This window comes from Lynx rufus, unplaced genomic scaffold (assembly GCF_022079265.1).
Source record: "Lynx rufus isolate CCGP_SWC_20201006 ecotype Redwood Valley unplaced genomic scaffold, mLynRuf1.p SCAF_24, whole genome shotgun sequence".
Taxonomy (NCBI): Eukaryota; Metazoa; Chordata; class Mammalia; order Carnivora; family Felidae; genus Lynx; species Lynx rufus.
The window spans coordinates 21,608,348-21,626,230 of NW_025814839.1; the positions used below are offsets into that span (position 1 = coordinate 21,608,348).

The 17,883-nt window shown below is 52.5% G+C and overlaps 1 protein-coding gene across 2 annotated transcripts in view; it reads right to left on the minus strand.

Annotated features, from left to right (window-relative positions):
• Window positions 1-1,079: 1,079 nt before the first annotated feature.
• The window catches only part of KIAA1671 (KIAA1671 ortholog), a 142,571-nt gene continuing 125,767 nt past the window's right edge, over window positions 1,080-17,883 (minus strand). For both annotated transcript variants that reach the window (XM_047088396.1, XM_047088397.1), the window contains 7 exons: window positions 17,105-17,223; window positions 13,054-13,309; window positions 10,301-10,475; window positions 8,090-8,214; window positions 6,534-6,667; window positions 2,853-2,935; window positions 1,080-1,655 (listed from right to left, as the gene is read on the minus strand). In XM_047088396.1, the coding sequence (XP_046944352.1) occupies window positions 2,857-2,935; window positions 6,534-6,667; window positions 8,090-8,214; window positions 10,301-10,475; window positions 13,054-13,309; window positions 17,105-17,223 (888 nt within the window). In that variant the 3' untranslated portion in view covers window positions 1,080-1,655; window positions 2,853-2,856. The remainder of the gene's footprint in view (window positions 1,656-2,852; window positions 2,936-6,533; window positions 6,668-8,089; window positions 8,215-10,300; window positions 10,476-13,053; window positions 13,310-17,104; window positions 17,224-17,883) is intronic.

The following is a 17,883-nucleotide window of genomic DNA, read 5'->3' on the forward strand; positions in this document are numbered from 1 at the left end:
CGCCTGAAGACATGGCCAGGGGGAAGGATGGTATGGTATGTTTTGACACCCTTTGCAAATAATGGATTTATCAAGAAAGATTTTCACATCTTGGGAAGTCAGGGGGTGGGCGTACATGTGCTCAATCCCCATATATAGCCTTCCATATATAGCCTTAGGAAACTCAGCCCTGGCACCCCTCAGTGGTCACAGGGTGCCCTGTGAACGGCCCAGGCAAGGTTGGCACAAAGTTTATGGCGACTGCAGGCATGGCAGGTGGCCAGTCAAGCATATCTGGGATGTTTGCGGGAGCCTTGGGTTTCAGAGGTGGAGGAGGCTGGTGTTGAGAATCTCCAAAAAGAAAGATGATCCCCAGAGGTCCTGGAGATTCCTGGGAGTGAGCTTAGTGCTATCAAGAAAAAAAAAAAAAAAGAGGCAAGGTGAACCTTATACTTTGTCACCTAGCATCCAGCACTTTCGTCCAGAGAAGAGTTTCAGCAAGACCCTCACTTCCTGCGTTTGGACCTAAAATAAGCACTTGGTCAGGTGGAGTTGGCGGGGGATGGAGGAGTGGTAGAAGGAAGAGGTGAAAAGAAAAAAAAAGAACCCCCCATTCATGCATTTGTTCAAAGACCTATTTGGAAAGGTTCTTCCATGCCGGCAGTGCGGGTGATGTTCAAAAACGACTGGAGATAAAGATTCTCAGGGCAGGTCTGATGTTTGAGTGAAAAGGCACTGCCATTTGGGCTGCAATTTATGAACATTTGAGGCCAAGGGACAAAGGTCACTCCATAGAAATCAGAGCTCAGATGGAAAGGAACCAAGAAGATTGGTATACAAGGGTGACAATTAGAATTTGTTTTAAAAGCATCGGGTAGGGATGAGATAACCTGAGATGATCGAATATGTCAAGCAAACTCTTCACATATCTTTCCTTCTGCTCTTTAACATAAAAAAACATATGTACATATCTAATTTCAAAGAAAATTGGCTGAATTATTGCTTTACCGTCTTCTAAAGCAAACAAAAAAGACGTATAATGAGACAGGTCAACTATGCACACAGCCCCGCTGAAAGGATTAATACACTGCAAAGACGTGTGTGTTTAAAAAATTGGAACTGCTGATTCTTTGAGAGGGAGGGAGACAGAACTTGCCAAAAAAACAATCAAAACCCCAACCCCGTAACACTGCCGTGGACCACAGTTACAGCAGGAAACGGATGGTTTCTTCTTCCTTGGAAATATGCTCTTGAAAGAGACCTGCCCTGGGGTTGGAGGACGAAGTGCTTTCACAATACAGGTGTTTTTCCAGAACCCAGGGAGATGGTCCAGCCTCAAACCCATGTTCCTGGAGTGGTGTGTAAAAGTAGGTAGAAATGCACATTTTTATGGAAAACACAAAACCACCAACATGGACAATTCTGGGCAGCCTGGCTTCGTTCTCAGCCTGAAGTGCTGTCTGGGGAGACGTGCAACTGCTTGAGGAGGGTGGGTCTTGCTGCCCTGATCCGGGGTGAGCTTGTGGAGGGCCAGGAGGCCCCAGCCAGTGTTCTCCACCCAACTGCAAGGGCCCAGGCAGGTAACCATGTGCAGGAACGAATGGCAACAGCGTGGCCTCGTCTTCAGGTTCTGACAGTTAAGGCTTCTGTTCATTAGACGTGGCAGTGTCCCCTGTCTGGAGAGGAAAAGACAGTCCTGACGTCAGCAAGGGGAACATGTGACCCTATGTGTCTCTGCCATTAAGCCTTAAAACCTTTTCTGGGTATTCTCCAAGACGGCCATCCCCACAAGCCATAGGTTAGGAAAGATGAGTTTGGAGTTTTGTTTTGTTTTGTTTTGTTTTTTGGAGGAGTGGGGTGAGAAAGGTGGCCGGTGGTCAGATGCAGTGGAACAAATGTGAAATTTAGGGTCAGGTCAGGGTTCCAGCCTCAGTTTCCTCATATGGATTTCTATGAATTTAACTGAGATATCACATGTATAGCCCTAAACACAAAATAAACACGGGCTCTGATTCCTTATCTAAAACTGAGCACAGATTTAGATGGGAATTTAGAATTGCGGGGGGGACGTTTATTATATAAACGTATATACATGCATATATGTATCATGTAACATACATATATATTATGCAAAGCCCCTATCACACCTGCAGTGTAATGTAAAGACATCCATGCAGGTCAGGTTTGCCTCTAAGTAGGTCATGAAAATGCTTCGTTGTCGGTGTCTTCTGGATTTGAGGTTTGTGGGTAAGGGGCTGGAGGGTCTCCTGTGCTACTCATGTCAGAGCAGACTTTTAGGGAGCGTGAACCACACGCTCCTACCCCTAGGACTAACCACCGGCACTTTTGTGCATCTTTACTGAGCTCTGGGGACCGCTTGGCAACATGGACGCGATTAGCCCATTTTACAGATGGGGAAACTGAAGTTCGAGATCTGAAGTCATTTGGGACCTGCACTGGGGCATATCGAATCATCTGACTTTTTTAATCTTTTTTTTTCCAAATTAATTTTTAATTATGCAGGCTGTATATGAATGCAAAAACTGGGGACATTTTGGATTAAGCTAATCTCTGATGTCTCACCATTCCACTTTATGAAAGCATTTTGAGATGCAGTGAGAAGAGCTAGCCAAGTGCATGAGCCCAGAGCCCAGGTTTGTCTGGCTCTTCCCCTAGGCTGTCCACCTGGGTTTTTTCCCCTGAGAGGAAACAGGTCACCACAGCCCTCTTTATACGAGCCCGGAACACCCGCACCCATTTCCCCTTTTCTCTCCTAGGGTCCAAATGTCTCCAACCCTCTGCCTTCTGGCCTCGGTTCCTGACTCTGCAGACTGCAGGCTCTGTCCACGTTCCCGCACTGCGCCCCTTCATACCTGCTCAAGCTTGGTTCTCATAAAGGCTTTGCCTCTTCTTTGATTTCAGCTCCTTTAACCACTGGGGAGAGGGCTCTTCCGACCTGAAACCACAAAGCCAGTGAGAGTCAAGCGTGAGCCAGACTGAGGACTCCCTGCAGGCGGGGCTATGCGGTACCAGACTCCGAACCCTCTGTGCCGAGGCGCCGCCGAGCTGGGCATTCGCAGGTAGGAAAGGTGCCCGTGTTAATGTGACTGATGAGCAAGAAACGGGAATCAAAGTGCCCAACAACGAGGGACATTAAATAAATCGTGGTATGCCCATTCTATGAAATGATCTGCAGCTGTGAAGTCATTTGACAGAGAATTATTTCCATCCATCAATCCATTTGTCACCCAGGCGTGTCTCCATCCTTCTAGCTCTCCACCCATGGAAATGCCCATGATGGTTATTTGTATGTGCCAACGTGGCTAGGCCACAGTACCTAGGTATTTGATTAAACATTATTCTAGATGGTTCTGTGAAGGTATTTTCTAAAAAGAAATTAGTATTGGGATGGATGCCTGGGTGGCTCGGTCGGTTGAGCGTCTGACTTCGACTCAGGTCATGATCTGACGGTTCTTGGGTTCGAGCTCCGCATCGGGCTCTGTGCTGACTGCTTGCTCAGAGCCTGGAGCCTGCTTTAGATTCTGTGTCTCCTCTCTCTGCCCGTCCCCCGCTCACATTTTGTCTCTGTTTCTCAAAAATAAATAAATGTAAAAAAAAAATTTTTTTTTTTAAAGAAATTAGTATTTAAATAAAAAATCAGTAGACCTTGAGTAAAGCAGATTACTCTCCATGTTATGGGTGGGCCTCATCCAATCAGTTGAAGACCTTAATAGACAAAGACTGAGCTCCCCACAATTCTGATAACAGACTGCTTTGGGGACTCAAACTACAACATTGGTTCTTCCCTGAGTCTCTAGCCTACTGGCCTGCCCTATGGATTTGGAAGTTGCCAGCATCCACAATCGTGTGAGCCAGTTCCTTAAAATAAGTATCAATCTCTCTCCCTCTCCCTCTCCCTCCTTCTCTTTCCCCCTCTCTCTCCCTTGCTCTCTACCTTTCCCATCCCCCACCCTCTTCCTCTCCCTCTCTCTCCCTGTCTCTTCCTACTCTGTGTGTGCATGTGTATATATATATACATCCAACTGGTTCTATTTCTTTGGAAGACACTGACTAATATGTCACCCGTATGACACAGATAGATGCCTTATGTTTACCAAATGGTAACAAATGATTGTTTGGAAGAGGTCAAGATTTGTTTTAATTTTTTTTTTTTAAGAACACACACCCAGAAAAGTACTCAAACCACAAGTGCACAGGTCAACACATCTAAGTGAATACATTTGAGCAGCTACTGTATCAATGGTGACACTTCTGAGCATTTTATTTTTTACTTTCTTCACGTACTTTGCTGTGTTCTCCGAACTGCTTGTAATGAGAACGTACCATTTTAACAAAAACAATAAAGTCATCATCGTTTGAAATTTTATTCAAGAAAAAGATCGTTTTTATGAAGATTGTCTAATGGCCCTGGGAAAACGGTCACATGAAACACGTTAACGGGAAAATGAGCTACGTACACACACGTCATCTCAATTACATTTAAAATTACATTCAAATGGAAGGAGAGAGACCCCAGCATCACACTGGTGGTCTTGGGGGGGGCGCGAATCATGGGTGATTTTGTTTTCTGTTTTATATTCTTTTTATATTTTCCAAAATTTCTATGGTGGGCATATACACTACTTTTATAATTCAAACACAAGTACTCACGAGACCTGATCTACGCTGTTCTCAGGGACAGTCCCTGACCCCATGGCCCCAGAGGGCTCGGGGAACTTGGTGACCCAGAAAGAGGGATGGGGGGTCTACGAGGAAGGAGAGGTCCCCTGGGCAGACAGGGCTCCGGGCTACCCCAGGCAAGCCTTGCCTGATGGCGGAGGCACAAGACCCGGCCTCCAGAGCTGCCTCTGAGACCCTGGTCTGGTGTGGGGGCTCCTCCAGCCCCAGAGAAATGCCAGAACCTTCTGCTGACTCCAGAGCGATTCTCGTGTCCCCAGGGCATGAGAGGCACCGTCTCAGCTGTGGCCTGTTTCTCTCTCAACCTCTTGTCTTTTGCTTTCCACAGCCCACCCTGTGCTCTAATAATAGGCACTGCCCGCAGCTCCCCGTAATATCGTGCCTCGAGGCCTTTGCACGTGCTGTGCCTTCAGCCTGGGACCCCCCTCACGCTGCCTTCTCTTTGTCCATCGTGACTCGGCTCAGGCTACCTCTTCTCTTGGAAGCCTTTTTCTGCACTTTCCTTCCCCAAGTCTGGGTTATGAGTCCTTCCTCTAGCACGGGGATAGAGAGCCAGAGAGTAAGTCGTTTTGACTTTGTGGGCCAGGAGGTGTGTGTTATGAATAGTCAGCCCTGCAGCCTGTAACAGGAGAGCAGCTGTGGACAATACACAGAGGAATAGGTGTGGTTGTGTGCCAATAAAGCTTTATTTGCAAAAACAGACCGTGGGCGGAATTCGGCCCGTGGACTACAGCTTGCCAACCCCTGCTCTCTCACAGCACTTGCGACATTATAGTCCTAGCGGGAACAACCCCTAACTTTTATGTGCTAACTCGTGACGAGAATCCCACTATCCTTTCCTGAGCACGTGCAGAAGGGCTCCGCACACACTTCCCCAGTTCATCCTCATGACCGCCCTGGAAGGTCAGGGGGGTTGAGTCAACCCATTTTGCAGATGAGGAGACTGAGGTTCAGAGAGGCCCAGGGACTCTCCCAGGCCACGCAGCTCTCAAGCCGCACCTCTGGGATGAAGCCCGGTTGTGTGATGTGTGTGACCTGAGTGCCCTTAAAGCGTGCTCTGTAACCTTCACCCCCAGCTGCTGAAGCGCCTGGTCTGGGAGCCCCCTGGGTGGGGGAGGAGGCAGGTGCCGTGCTGGGCTCGTCTCTGTGTCGTGCTGGCCCAGCCTGGGATGGGGGCAGTGACTCGACGCAGGGCAGCTGAACTAAGCTGTCTTGCTCAGCCTGGCTGTGCCCTACCATCCATCTTCCAGGGTCTCCCTGATTCTCCTGAGACGAAGGCCCTTCCCTGGAGGGTAAGAGGAGGGAGGATGCCTCCGTTTCCCCATCGGTCTGGAGAAGGCTGGACTAGCTCAGTAGTCTTCCCACAACAGAGCCTTGGACTTCCATGGGGGACGTGGAGAGAGGAGGAAAAGAGTGAGGCCAGCTGCCTTGATTCCTGGTCCTCTACCCCCACCTCCGTGTGTTTTTATTTTTATTTATTTAAGTGTTTATTTATTTACTTTTGAGAAAGCGAGAGAGAGACAGCGAGTGGAGGAGGGGCAGAGAGAGAGGGAGAGAGAGAATCCACAGCAGGCTCTGAGCGGTCAGCACAGAGCCCGACGTGGGGCTCAAACCCACGAACCGTGAGATCATGACCTGAGCTGAAACCAAGAGTTGGACGCTTAACCGACTGAGCCACCCAGGTGCCCCACCTCAGTGTGTTTTCAGACATCAGGCTGCTGAGAGTTCCAGTGATCAAAGTTCTGCTTCTAAAGGGAGAAAACAGTTGAAACTCTCTTTCCGTTCTGTTTTAAGCACCCCCCAGAAGTGCATCCTGAGTCTGGGGTTGGGGGGGCCTCATCCGCAGGACCCCTCACCTGTCGTCCTTCTCCATGCTGGAGGGCAACACACGACTGCCCAGTTGGAAGGGGGACTTGGGGGTCTTGGGCTGGGGGGTCCAGCCTGGGGTCTCACTGGGACTGTCTGCCTCTGGCCTCTTGTGCAGCTGAGCCTGGGGAGAGAAGAGAGCCGAGTCTGTAACTGCCTCTGGTCTGGCAAAGGGTCCCATCTGATGGCATCATCGCTGCATGGTGACAACAGGGCCCCCCAGCATCTGAACTGGACCCAGGCAGGAAACACAGCCTGACCTCGGAGGCTAAGAGAAACTGGAGGCCAGGCCTGTGGTCCATGCAGCCACCCTTGACCACTAGGATCAAAGGACCACCATCAAAACCCCACACAATCATGTTGTCTTTGATGGAAAAGTCACCATTTGCATGTTCTCAGGTCAGGACGTTCTGTCTCCTTTAACTTCCCGAGAACCTGGCCATGGAGGTAATGGCCTCATCCTGCAGAGGACGTTCAGCTCTGCCAAGCTCCTTGGTCCCGTGTCCACATGAATAAAATGAGTTTTTTTCACCATCGGATTCCCGCAGGAAAAAAGCAGGGTGCATTTTCACCCATTTTTGGAGGGCCTGGCTGGGGACGGGGTGACAGTACGGTGGGCACAGGGTTCTGAACCTCGGGGGTCCGGGGCTGGGACAGTGGCAGGTGACAGCTGTCTCTGAGGCAGCTCTGGGACGGCCCCCCTCACTACCGTCCGCCTCACGGCTCTGTGCACAGGACGCCCCCCGTTTGGGCTCCACCAGGCCTGACATGACACACAGTAGCCCGCTTCCCCATTTCACAGAGGAGTTGACGAAAGGTCAGAGCTCAAGCCGTTCGCCCAGAGTCACAGTTTTCGTGAACTGGCATTCACCCGGGTCTGCCCACCGCCACCCCCCAACTCCAGGGCTCCTTCCAGAATAAGCCTGCTGGCCTCCCTTGATGGTAACTGACGACCAAGCGTCGCCTGTGGCCAGGAGTGACCCCAGCAGGTGTGGCTGCCACCAGGCTCGAGGAACTCGTGCTAACCAAAGCAAACGGACTGCAAGGGCCTCGTTTTCACAGGGCGCAGTGGATCTGAGCTGTGTCCAGGGACCCAAGGACTGGCCTCAGGAGTTAACGCACGCATCCACCTGGGAGCCCGGAGCCTTTCACCACCTGCTATGTTAGGCCGCCCTGTAAGATAGCGTTTGCTCCAACGCTGGACAATAAAGCCAAAAAACTAAGACATTGCCATGTTGAAGGCCTATAAAATCAACCACAGGCACCAGCATGCATCTGCCGTCTACTGGCTTCTTGTTCTTGCGACAAATGACGCGGACTGTGGTCACGTGAGGCATCACCGGGGGAAGCCGGGCGAGGCACGCAGGGCAACGCCCTGTACTATTTTCGCGACTTCTTGTGAGTCAAACGATTTGGAAAATGGAGAGGAAGGAAGGAAGGGAGGGAGGGAAGAAAGGCAGAGAAGGAGGGAGGGAGGGAAAGAGACACGGGACCCGTTCTCTGCGCTGCCATGGTTGAGGGTCGTTCCGGGTGTGAAGCGTGGTACCTTTAGCACGGCCGGGTCCATGCCTGGAAACACGGGCATCCTCTGGGGATGGCCGGTGGGGGTCCTCTCGGCCCTGTGTGGCTTCTCCTCCTCATCGGACTCTTCCCTCCTGGGAGATTTCTCTTCTGTTGCAAAGAAAAGAGCACGAGATCATTGGCGGCCAGCAGGTCCCCCGCACACCGTCCCTCACGCGGTCCTCATACCGGCCCTGTACGGAATGGATCACTGGCCCAGTTTACAGACGAGGACAAACTCAGGTGCCTCATCAGTGGCAATACAGTACGATGGGTGCTCTCCTGGGAGAAGGGACAGTCAGACTCACCTCCGGGCTCCCAGCTCCTTCCAAGTCAGGGAGAGAGAAGGAAGTCTTTGGCAGAGAAAAGGACACAGAAATGCTTTCAGCCAGCAATGCGTGCGGCCCGTCCTCTTAAAAGACGGGGTTGGGGGCTTCGTGTGTCTTGTGGGAGGCCCGCTCAGAGCCGGACCAGGAAGCTGCTTCCTTTAGCCCAAGCCCCCTTTTCAGGGACTTAACTGCATGGCCATGCTGCAGCCTCGTAGGAAACACTTTGGGGGTGTGGACTGTTTGTCCCCACTCCTCCAGGAGTCAGGAGCGAGGGGCTTTAGCCTCCCGGGGGGGCTCTGGCACGGGCTTGGAAGCAGTGAGGGGTGCAGGGAGGGGCTGGGGAGGAACCAGGCAAGGTCTGCTGCTCTGGACCCCCCAGGCCATGCAGGGAGCTGGGGTGGGCTCAGAAGACATACCCCCAGGCCTCCCCAGCCCCAGGCTGGCTCCTCAAGGCTGCTGGGAACCAGAAGGATGCTGCCATGTTCCTGCTGGGGGTATTGGTGTGCTTCTGTCCCCACACTGTTGTTGGGTTTTTTGTTAATGTTAATTTATTTTGAGAGAGAGAGAGAGAGAGAGAGTGTGTGTGTGTATGTGTACATGAGTCGGGGAGGGGCAGAGAGAGAGAGGGAAAGAGAGAATCCCAAGCTTGTTCTGCACCATCAGCACAGAGCCTGATGCAGGGCTTGATCTCACGGACTGAACCGTGAGATCAGGATCTGAGCTGAACTCGAGAGTCGGATGCTTAATGGACTGAGTCCCCCAGGTGCCCCTCCCACATTGGTTTTTATTTGCTCCAGGCAGCTCGGTGGAGTTTGGCTCAGAAAACCCAGGAAAGTGTGCAGAGAGAAGTCTTACACCCCACTGTTGGCCACGGGTGAACCCCAAGAGGACGAAGGCCCTGCAGTGGCGTGTGTGAGACTAACTGCTGTGTATGTGTAGAGTGGGGGGGGGGTCACCTGCTCTGGTTTCGCTTCTTCATGTGCCTCTATGGCTCCCCAGCCACAAAGTCGAACTCCTTAGCAAGGAATCACGACTGTCCACGAGCTGGCCTCTGCCCACCTCTCTGGCACGATCCCTGCTATTCCCGGCTTGAGCAGCCCCAAACCACTTAGGCCCCTGACACACACACAGACCTGCCCCTTTGATCCCACTGATAGTTTTGTCTGGAATACCCTTCCCTGGCTAATTCCTGTTGGCTCCTTAAGATTCAATTCACAGGATTCAACCAAAGAAGTCCTCAGAGGAAAATGTGTAGCCTTAAATAACTTGCTACAGGGGCGCCTGGGTGGCTCAGTCAGTTAAGCGTCTGACTTCGGCTCAGGTCATGATCTCACGATTTGTGGGTTCGAGCCCCGCGTTGGGCTCTGTGCTGGCAGCTCAGAGCCTGGAGCCCGCTTCGGATTCTGTGTCTCCTTCTCTCTCTGCCCCTCCCCTGCTCACACTCTGTCTCTCTCTCTCAAAATAAATAATAAACATTAAAAATAGTAATTATAATTTATTAGAAACAAAAATGGCAGATGATAAACAGAACTGATGTTCCAACTCGAGAATCTGGGCTCAGACCAGCAAACAAATGGAAAGAAGTCTGAGTAAATTGAATAACGGTAAAGGCAGAAACAGTAAAATCCTATTAAGTTGTGCCTCTGTCCTTTGCAACCTGTGCAGCCCCAAATTAATAGGTCATCCTGACAAAAGCCTTTTTCACCTGGTTTCTAATAAGGTCTGTAGAGTAAGAGAGCACAGTTTCCTCTGTAACTGTGTTCTAATATCCTACAACCGATAAGGGCAGGAAGTTCTGCTCAGTGTCTAACCCAAATCCATCCTGCTGTTCAACGTGGTATCTGGGCAGAAAGGGGTGCATGGCATACCCGTTGAGTCCTTGAACATCCACGCATTGTCAGCCTCGTCCTCCAAAGGAGACCTGCTCTCCGACTCGCTGACTCGGCTGCGCCGGAGGGCATGGGAGATGGGAGCCCGGCGGCGGCTTCTCTTGCTGAGCTGCACCCGGGTCTTGAGGGCACTTGAGTCGAGGACTGAGGTTTGCTTTGGGAGCAGCAGGGAGGGGGAAGGAGAAAAGCACGGGGACCATTAACTGAGGGCACCACCCGCAGGAGGCGTGCGTAGCTTCCCTGATGCCCGAGGTGCTGTTTAGGTGGTACGTGGGCCACCTGAGCCCGGGAGCCTAAATCTCTCTGCGAAACATACCATGTAGGCTGGTCACAAGAATCCAATGAAGGCGGAACGCCCTAGCCCGGAGCCAGCCACCTGGTGGACAGGAATGCAAGTGCCCTTCCCGTCCTCGTGACACCATGGGAGCAGGTAAGCTAGAGCAGCGCTTTGTATACAGCAGGAGCCTGATACGTGTTTGTTTGCTGGTTGAACGAATAGCCGAATACATCATCTCACCGAATCCTTGTAGGAACCTTGTCCGCGCAGGGCCCATGAGCTGAGGCGCTCTCTGCGTGGTCCCCCCTTTGCTCACGATAATTCAGGGCACAGGTAGGGGCGGGCAGGGCAACGCGCCTGCACCAAGCACTCGTCTGCAAGCGTCATGCTCCGAGTGGAGGCAGGCAGACGGTCAGTGATGCTTTCCGAGCTCATCACCTCCCACGGTGCGAGGGCCGGGGATGCAGACCATCCAGGTAGGCCCAGCCTAGAGGACGGGCAGTCACTCATTCGGGGATCGCCTGGGGGGGATGGTGGTGAGGCACTCAGAGCTCTGTGCTCAAGTCCCACTCGGTTCAAAGCTTAGCTGTGGGACCTCGAGCGGCGGACTTCACCTCTCTGAGCCTGGGTGTCCCTCTTTGTAAAAAGGGGACCCCAGTCATATCCGCTTCCTATGGGAAGCTGGGAGAATTCGGTGAGCCCAGGTATGGAAAGCCCTGCTTTCACACAGGGTCTGAAAGGCTCCCACAGGCAAGAGCTGTTACCGGCCAGCTCGCGTGCTTGCCTGCAATGTTGGTCTATCCCTCTCAGGTCTACCTTGGAGAAATTCCATCACCCAAGGCCTTGCTAGACTAGCGATGACGGGCTAACTTCAGTGAGTCATTTCCCAGTTGGGAAGTGGCACACACCACACCGGGGACAGGAGGAGGGAGCTACTGTTTGTGCACCTGCCTCTCAAATTGGTCACAGTGGCGTCCAGCGGTGGGACCTGATGGGGCTGGGGCAAGAAGGGGAGACACGCAAGTCACAGAGCCAGTGTTTCAGACTCAGAGACAGTGGGGGCGGGGGAACTACCGAGAGGGGTGGCTGGTTGTGGGTCTGGATACCTTAGTGCCGCACCTTCCCTTTCAACCTCCAAACAGCCCCCACGGGAGACCCGAATTGTGGTGGGCAGTGCATGGAGACCTCAGTGTGCGTTCAGCCAGCTGCTGGACCCGTGCTCGGGGACACCTGCATCTGAGCCACTCAGTGGCCACTTTGGTTCCCTAAGCTGCAAAATGGGGCAGGAATTTTTGCCTCTTGGGGTTACTGACATGTAAGCAGTCCAGGGACTGACACTCAGGGACCAGTGGCCGCTGACATTGCTGTTGATATTTATAATGGCCACTGAGAAAGAACTGCTTAGGGTTCTAGAAGGTTAAGTCCAGAGGATTATGTCACGGTGACATCATACGAGCACGGAAGCTACAGCAATGCTTGGCGCATAGCTTGAGCTCAGTTAAGTGTTTGTTGAATGAATAACTGAATATATATCACCTAACTCAAACCTTAGTCCATGTTTATATAGGGGCTGGCCCAATGGAGACTGAACTTGTGTCTTTCCCGTCTCTGCCCTTCCTTACCCAGAGGTGCCATCGAGAGACCCAGACCATACTTAGGAGGGGGCGCTCCCTCTGAGGACCCAGAGGGAGACCTTTCTCCTCAAGCAGCAGTGTTCCTTCTCTGGGGAGAATCCGGGCCGCCATCCCTAAGAGTATAGGCCAAGACAGCGGCTTGCCCTTACATTTTGCATCATTTAGATGATGCATCCACAGGAGGGTGGGCGGGGGATAGCCCTAATGTCAGAGAAGGACAACAGTAAGACTTCAAAGTTTGAAAAGGAAAATGTCCCTGACCCACATAAGGGCTGTCTGTGCCGGGGGCAGGGGGGGTGGGGAGGGGTGGCTCTGCTTCCCAGAACTGCTATTATGCATTTCTAGAGAGACTGGGATCCGCCGGGACCAGAGACACATCGCACCAAGCCAGACCTCGGCGCGGACACCCAGCAGGATGGGTCTGAGCAAACTCCAGACTCGGCATGCCGGGAATGGCGAACTCAGGCAGACCCCCCCCCAGACGTCCCGCTGACCTAGCAGGTACGGGCTACGATCGGTTTTAACGTGAACACACGCGATCACATTTGAGGTCATGGAGCCCATCGTGCTGGTTATCAGCGGATGAGGAAGCCAAGGCTCCGAGAGGTGAAGACATTTGCGGGCATACGGTAGGTCCCAGCTACAGGCAGACACCGGTCCCATCTCAAAGACTGTGCCCTCTGCACCTGCCACGGGGGGGGGGGGGGTGGCGCGGGCACACAGATTCTACCCCCGGGAGGAGCAACTGGCTGGGAGATGGTGGAGCAGCCCTTTCAGAAGGAACGACTCTTCCCGATGCACATTCCCACTTCCTGACTCACATCAATGAAGGAGAAGTCGTCCACGCTCTTCGCAGGGCAAGCGTCCGGCAGGGGCAGCCCCTCCGTCCCATCGGTGGATTCCAGGTCAGTGCTGGATTGGTCCACGCTGGTGCTCCGCTGGTCCCTGGAGCCGCTGTGCTGGTCCCCGGCCGAGGTGGCCTCCGTCTGGGAGGACAGGGAGGACAGGCGGCTGCCGGGCAACTGTTTCCGCACCGACACGGCACTGCTGTCTGGGGACGGGGACTCGGGAGCCAGACTACGAGAAAGGAGGGAGGGGAGATATGATTGTGCAGGTGGTTTCAGAGAACTGAAGTGCGAGCAAAGGAAGCGGCAGAAAGCAGGTTTGGGGTGTGTTTTATATGCCAGGAAACAAGACCCAGGACATCCCTGTGGGATAACCTTTCTGGGCACAACCAGGTGCTGCCCATGATGCCTCCAGAATATTCCACAGGTGTGGAATGGAAGGGGTCAGTCTTGCCTCGCTCAAGACCCTCTGACCCTGTACTGGGCAGGAGTGAGGGAGCCACTGGTCACACGCGGCTACTGGGCCATCCCCATGTGGCACCTGTGAGCCCAGAGTATAAAGTACACGCAGGATTCCCAACACTTTGGATTAAAGAGAGAGAGAGAGAGAATGTAAAATACTGATTACACGTTGAAATGATAACATCTCAGATCTGGATTCAATAAAACAGTGTTATTTAAGTTGAGTTGTCAAGATTAATTTCCACCTGGTTTCTTTTTTACTGTTTTGACGTGGCTACAAGAATATCTTAAATTACCCACACCTCACCTTTGCGGCTCGAGCTGTATTTCTGTTGGACAAGCACTGATGTCAATAAAAAAAAATCGCCAGCAGTCACTTGAGGAAGAGTGGGAGGTGGGGGAATCTTCCACGTGGCTCTATTCATTTGTTTATTCACTCAGGCATGCATGCGATCAAGATTTACTGAGCACTTACTCTGTGCCAGGCACTATGCTAAAAACTGAGTCCCTGAATCCTCTTCCCAATCCTGTGAGGGTCACCCTCTGATCTTGAAGCCACCACAAGGCCATCAGGTGGGATTCGCCTCAGGAAATTAAATACTGATCCCACTAAAGATGAGGAAACCGAGGCACAGAGATGTGAAGTAGCTTGCCCAAAGGGCCAGAACGGACTCTGGAATCCATGCCCTTGACCCTTCTCCGACTTCCGGAACGTCTGCCCGTGGTAATGTATTTAAGTATGGCTTGGATAACTGGGACCACATAAGATAGGAATTTATAAATCACTTAAGCCAAAAAAATTAAGCCATTAAATTAAAAAGTCTCCCCCCTCCCATTAAAAAGACACCAAAGTCAAGAGCATGGGAGAGCTATCCGGGAGGAAGGGCAGTCAGGCACCCAGACACCATCGCTGTTAGAAGGGGTCTGCAGCCCTAGAAGCTGCCCGAGCTACACCCCTGAGCAGAACCTCCGACCCAGGTGTACTGGTGGTTCACCCCGGGGGGCACAGCCATGCTCTGTCAGCCCTGGGATGATGTTACTCCTCGGAAGGGGCAGGATGTCGGGGTATGGGTGGGACTGAAGCAAGTCCCCGAACCATGAGGGAAATACCACCAAGGAGGCAGCAGATGGCGCCATTGCCCAGGGCTGGGGGCACAGCGGCTGCTGGTCCTGCCAGGGAGAGGGCGCTGCAGTGCCTCTGGGGAACAGAAGGGGGCGTCCACCCACAGGAGAGATCCCAGGTCCCCCAGGCCGGGACTCACCTGGCCTTAGGTTCTGGGGGTAACAGAGGCCCAGGGAGCGTGAGAGACGCAAGACGGAGACGCAGCCTTCTGCGTCCCGAGGGTTCTTGCAGGAAATTTAAGTTAAGTCTAGTGACAGGTAAGTAGGCTCATTAACAAAACACATTTCAAGGGTTAGGGGAGAAAAGGCTTTCACAGGAGCTTTAAGAAACCTTTGCTTCCCTTTTTCGTCTTCGTACCCATTCTTTTTTTTTAATGTTTATTTATTTATTTTGTGAGAAAGAGAGCATGGGGGAGGGGCAGAGAGAGAGGGAGAGAGAATCCCAAGCAGGTTCTGAGCTGTCAGCAGAGCCCGACGCGGGGCTCAAACTCACAAACCGTGAGATCACGACCTGAGCTGAAGTCGGCTGCTTAACCGACTGAGCCACCAGGCGCCCCCCCACCCCCACCCCGCCGCCATATACCCATTTTTACTTCCATCCACCTCCACCCAACTTTTATATCGAGGGCTGTGGGACGTTACCCAGTAGAGGGTTGTGACCACCTCCCAGCTGAGAAGGCGGGGGAAGCAGGTGGGAGACCTGGGGCTCAGTCCACCCCAGCCCCGGGCATGCCACCCACAGGCGAGAAAACTGAGTCGTGACACAGCTGGCAAGGGGCCATGCCGCAGTCAACCCAGGTCTCTCTGACTTTAAAAGACCACGCGGCCCTCACTGTGGTCACATGACCACGTGATCCTGGGCCCCCCCCCCCCCCCAGCTAGGGAAGACATGAGCTGACAACACGGCCTCGTCCACCCCAGATGTCCCACCCAAGGCAGAGAAGAAATATCGTATCTTTAAAACCACAAACAGGTGCAGTGAACAGGTACTCCTACTATGTGCCAGGAAATCTGCTGATGGCCGTACAGATTCCCCTCCCAGCCGCCCCCTGTGATGGGTTGCCTCAGCCTTGGCCTCCGCAAGACAGGGCGACAGGATTAGATGTTAACACCTTCACGTGCTTACAACAGTGCTTGGCTCAATAAACCCTGGCTGTTTTTATAAGCGTCGTTCCCTTCCCACAGAGGAGGAGGACCGGAAAACCGGGAAAACGTAGCTAATTTAGCCAGAGTCCCACAGCCAGCGAGGGTAGAGCTAGAACTCAGAGGTGCCTGCCTCTTGTATCCAGGCTGTTCTTGATAACCTGAAGCCTTCTGCCACAGTCAAAACCAGGCAGACCTCTGAGGGCCCTCCAAGCCATTAACTGGGGCGATATTCTCTCTCGCAAAAAATAAACATACTAAAAAAATTTTTTGTATAAAAAGGGGGTGCATGGGTGGCTCAGTCAGGTAAGCGTCCTGACTCTTGATTTCGGCTCAGCTCATGATCTCATGGTTCATGAGTTTGAGCCCTGCATCAGGCTCTGCACTGCTTGGGATTCTCTCTTCCTCTCTCTCTGCCCCTCCCCTGCTCTCTCTCTCTCTCTCTCTCTCTCTCTCTCTCTCTCAAAAAATAAATAAACTAAAAAAAAGTTTAACTGGGGTGATATTAAATGCAGACATAGCTAATAAGGCAACGTGTATAGTACGTTCCTAGATTTGTAAACATACCCAGATATGGTGAAAAAAGTCTAGACAGACATCTAACAAAAAACACTGATGCCCTCATTAATGATCTGTGTGCTGGGATGATAGGTGTTTTTCATTTTCTTTGTAATTTCTTTCACTGTGGTAAAACACACATAACATAAAATTTTCCAACAATGACATTTAGCACACTCTGCAACCATCACCACGATGTAATTCGAGAACTTCTTCGTTCCCCCAAAAGGAAGCCTGCTACTTGTTAATGTCAGCCCCTACCTACCTACCTACCCCCAGCCCCTGGCAAGTAACCTACTTTCCATCTCTACGGACTAACCTAATCTGGACATTTCATATATTATTTTAAGATGATTTGTATGTTCTGGGGCGCCTGGGTGGCTCAGTCGGTTGAGCGTCCGACTTCGGCTCAGGTCATGATCTCATCGTGAGTTCGAGCCCCGCATCGGGCTCTCAGCTGACAGCTCAGAGCCTGGAGCCTGCTTGGGATCCTGTGTCTCCCTCGATCTCTGCCCCTCTCCTGCTCACACTCTGTCTCTCTCTTCCTCAAAAATAAAAATTTTAAAAAACAAATGAAATAAAATAATTTGTACTTTCTGCATTTTCTTTTTTACAACAAGAATGGATTACTCTCGTACTTACGCACAAAACAGGTTCTAGTTATATAGAAATGAGGGGGCAGGTAGGCCACACTGCCATCCAGGGGCCCCACCTCGCAGCCAGAAGCCCTGGGACGCCCTACCTCTCCCCGCTCTGGCGCTGGTCTGTCCACGTCCCATACTGGCTGTCGGCTTCCTGCACGAGGGTGTCGGTGTCCTTGGCTTCGGGGGGCCGCCTGGAGAAACACTGCTTCAGTTGGTCCTGTGGGGACAAGCCAGAGGGGAGATTTCTATCAGGGGAAAATGCTCAGGACCTGGTCCCCAGCTGACACAGATCACATGGCATTGCCCCTGACTCAAACCCGCCCCAGCTCCCGACTGTGCTCAGCGACGGGTCCAAATGTCTGGGGTGGGCATTAGGGCGACCAACTGCGCCAATGTGCCCAAGGCATCACAGGATGCAGGAGCGTCGGTGCTGAAGGCAAGCAAGCATCTCAGTCGGTGCTGAGATGAAGGTGTCACCCTCCCCAGCACGCTGCCCGTCCTCAGGGCCCCTCTCCGCCTGGCATTGCAGGCGGGATGATCTTCTCTCCATCTCCAGTCTCCCAGGACTTGTCCACCTGGTGGGATGCTCCCTCACCCGTCCCCCGCCCCAGGTTTTCCCACCGCCACCGGCTTCCCATCTGCATCATCCAATATGGCATTCGTGGAGCATTTAACTGTGCCCAGCGGCAATCAAGCTGTGTGCACTTTGTCTCGCTGAACAGCAATCCCATGGTAATCTTTATCACAATCCCTGTTTTGCAGATGGGAACACTGAGGCTCAGGCCGGTCGAGTGACAGGTCCCAAATCAAACAGCCTGTGCACGGTGAAGTGGAACCCAAACCCGGGCAGGAGGCTGGGACCCCACATCCAAACGGA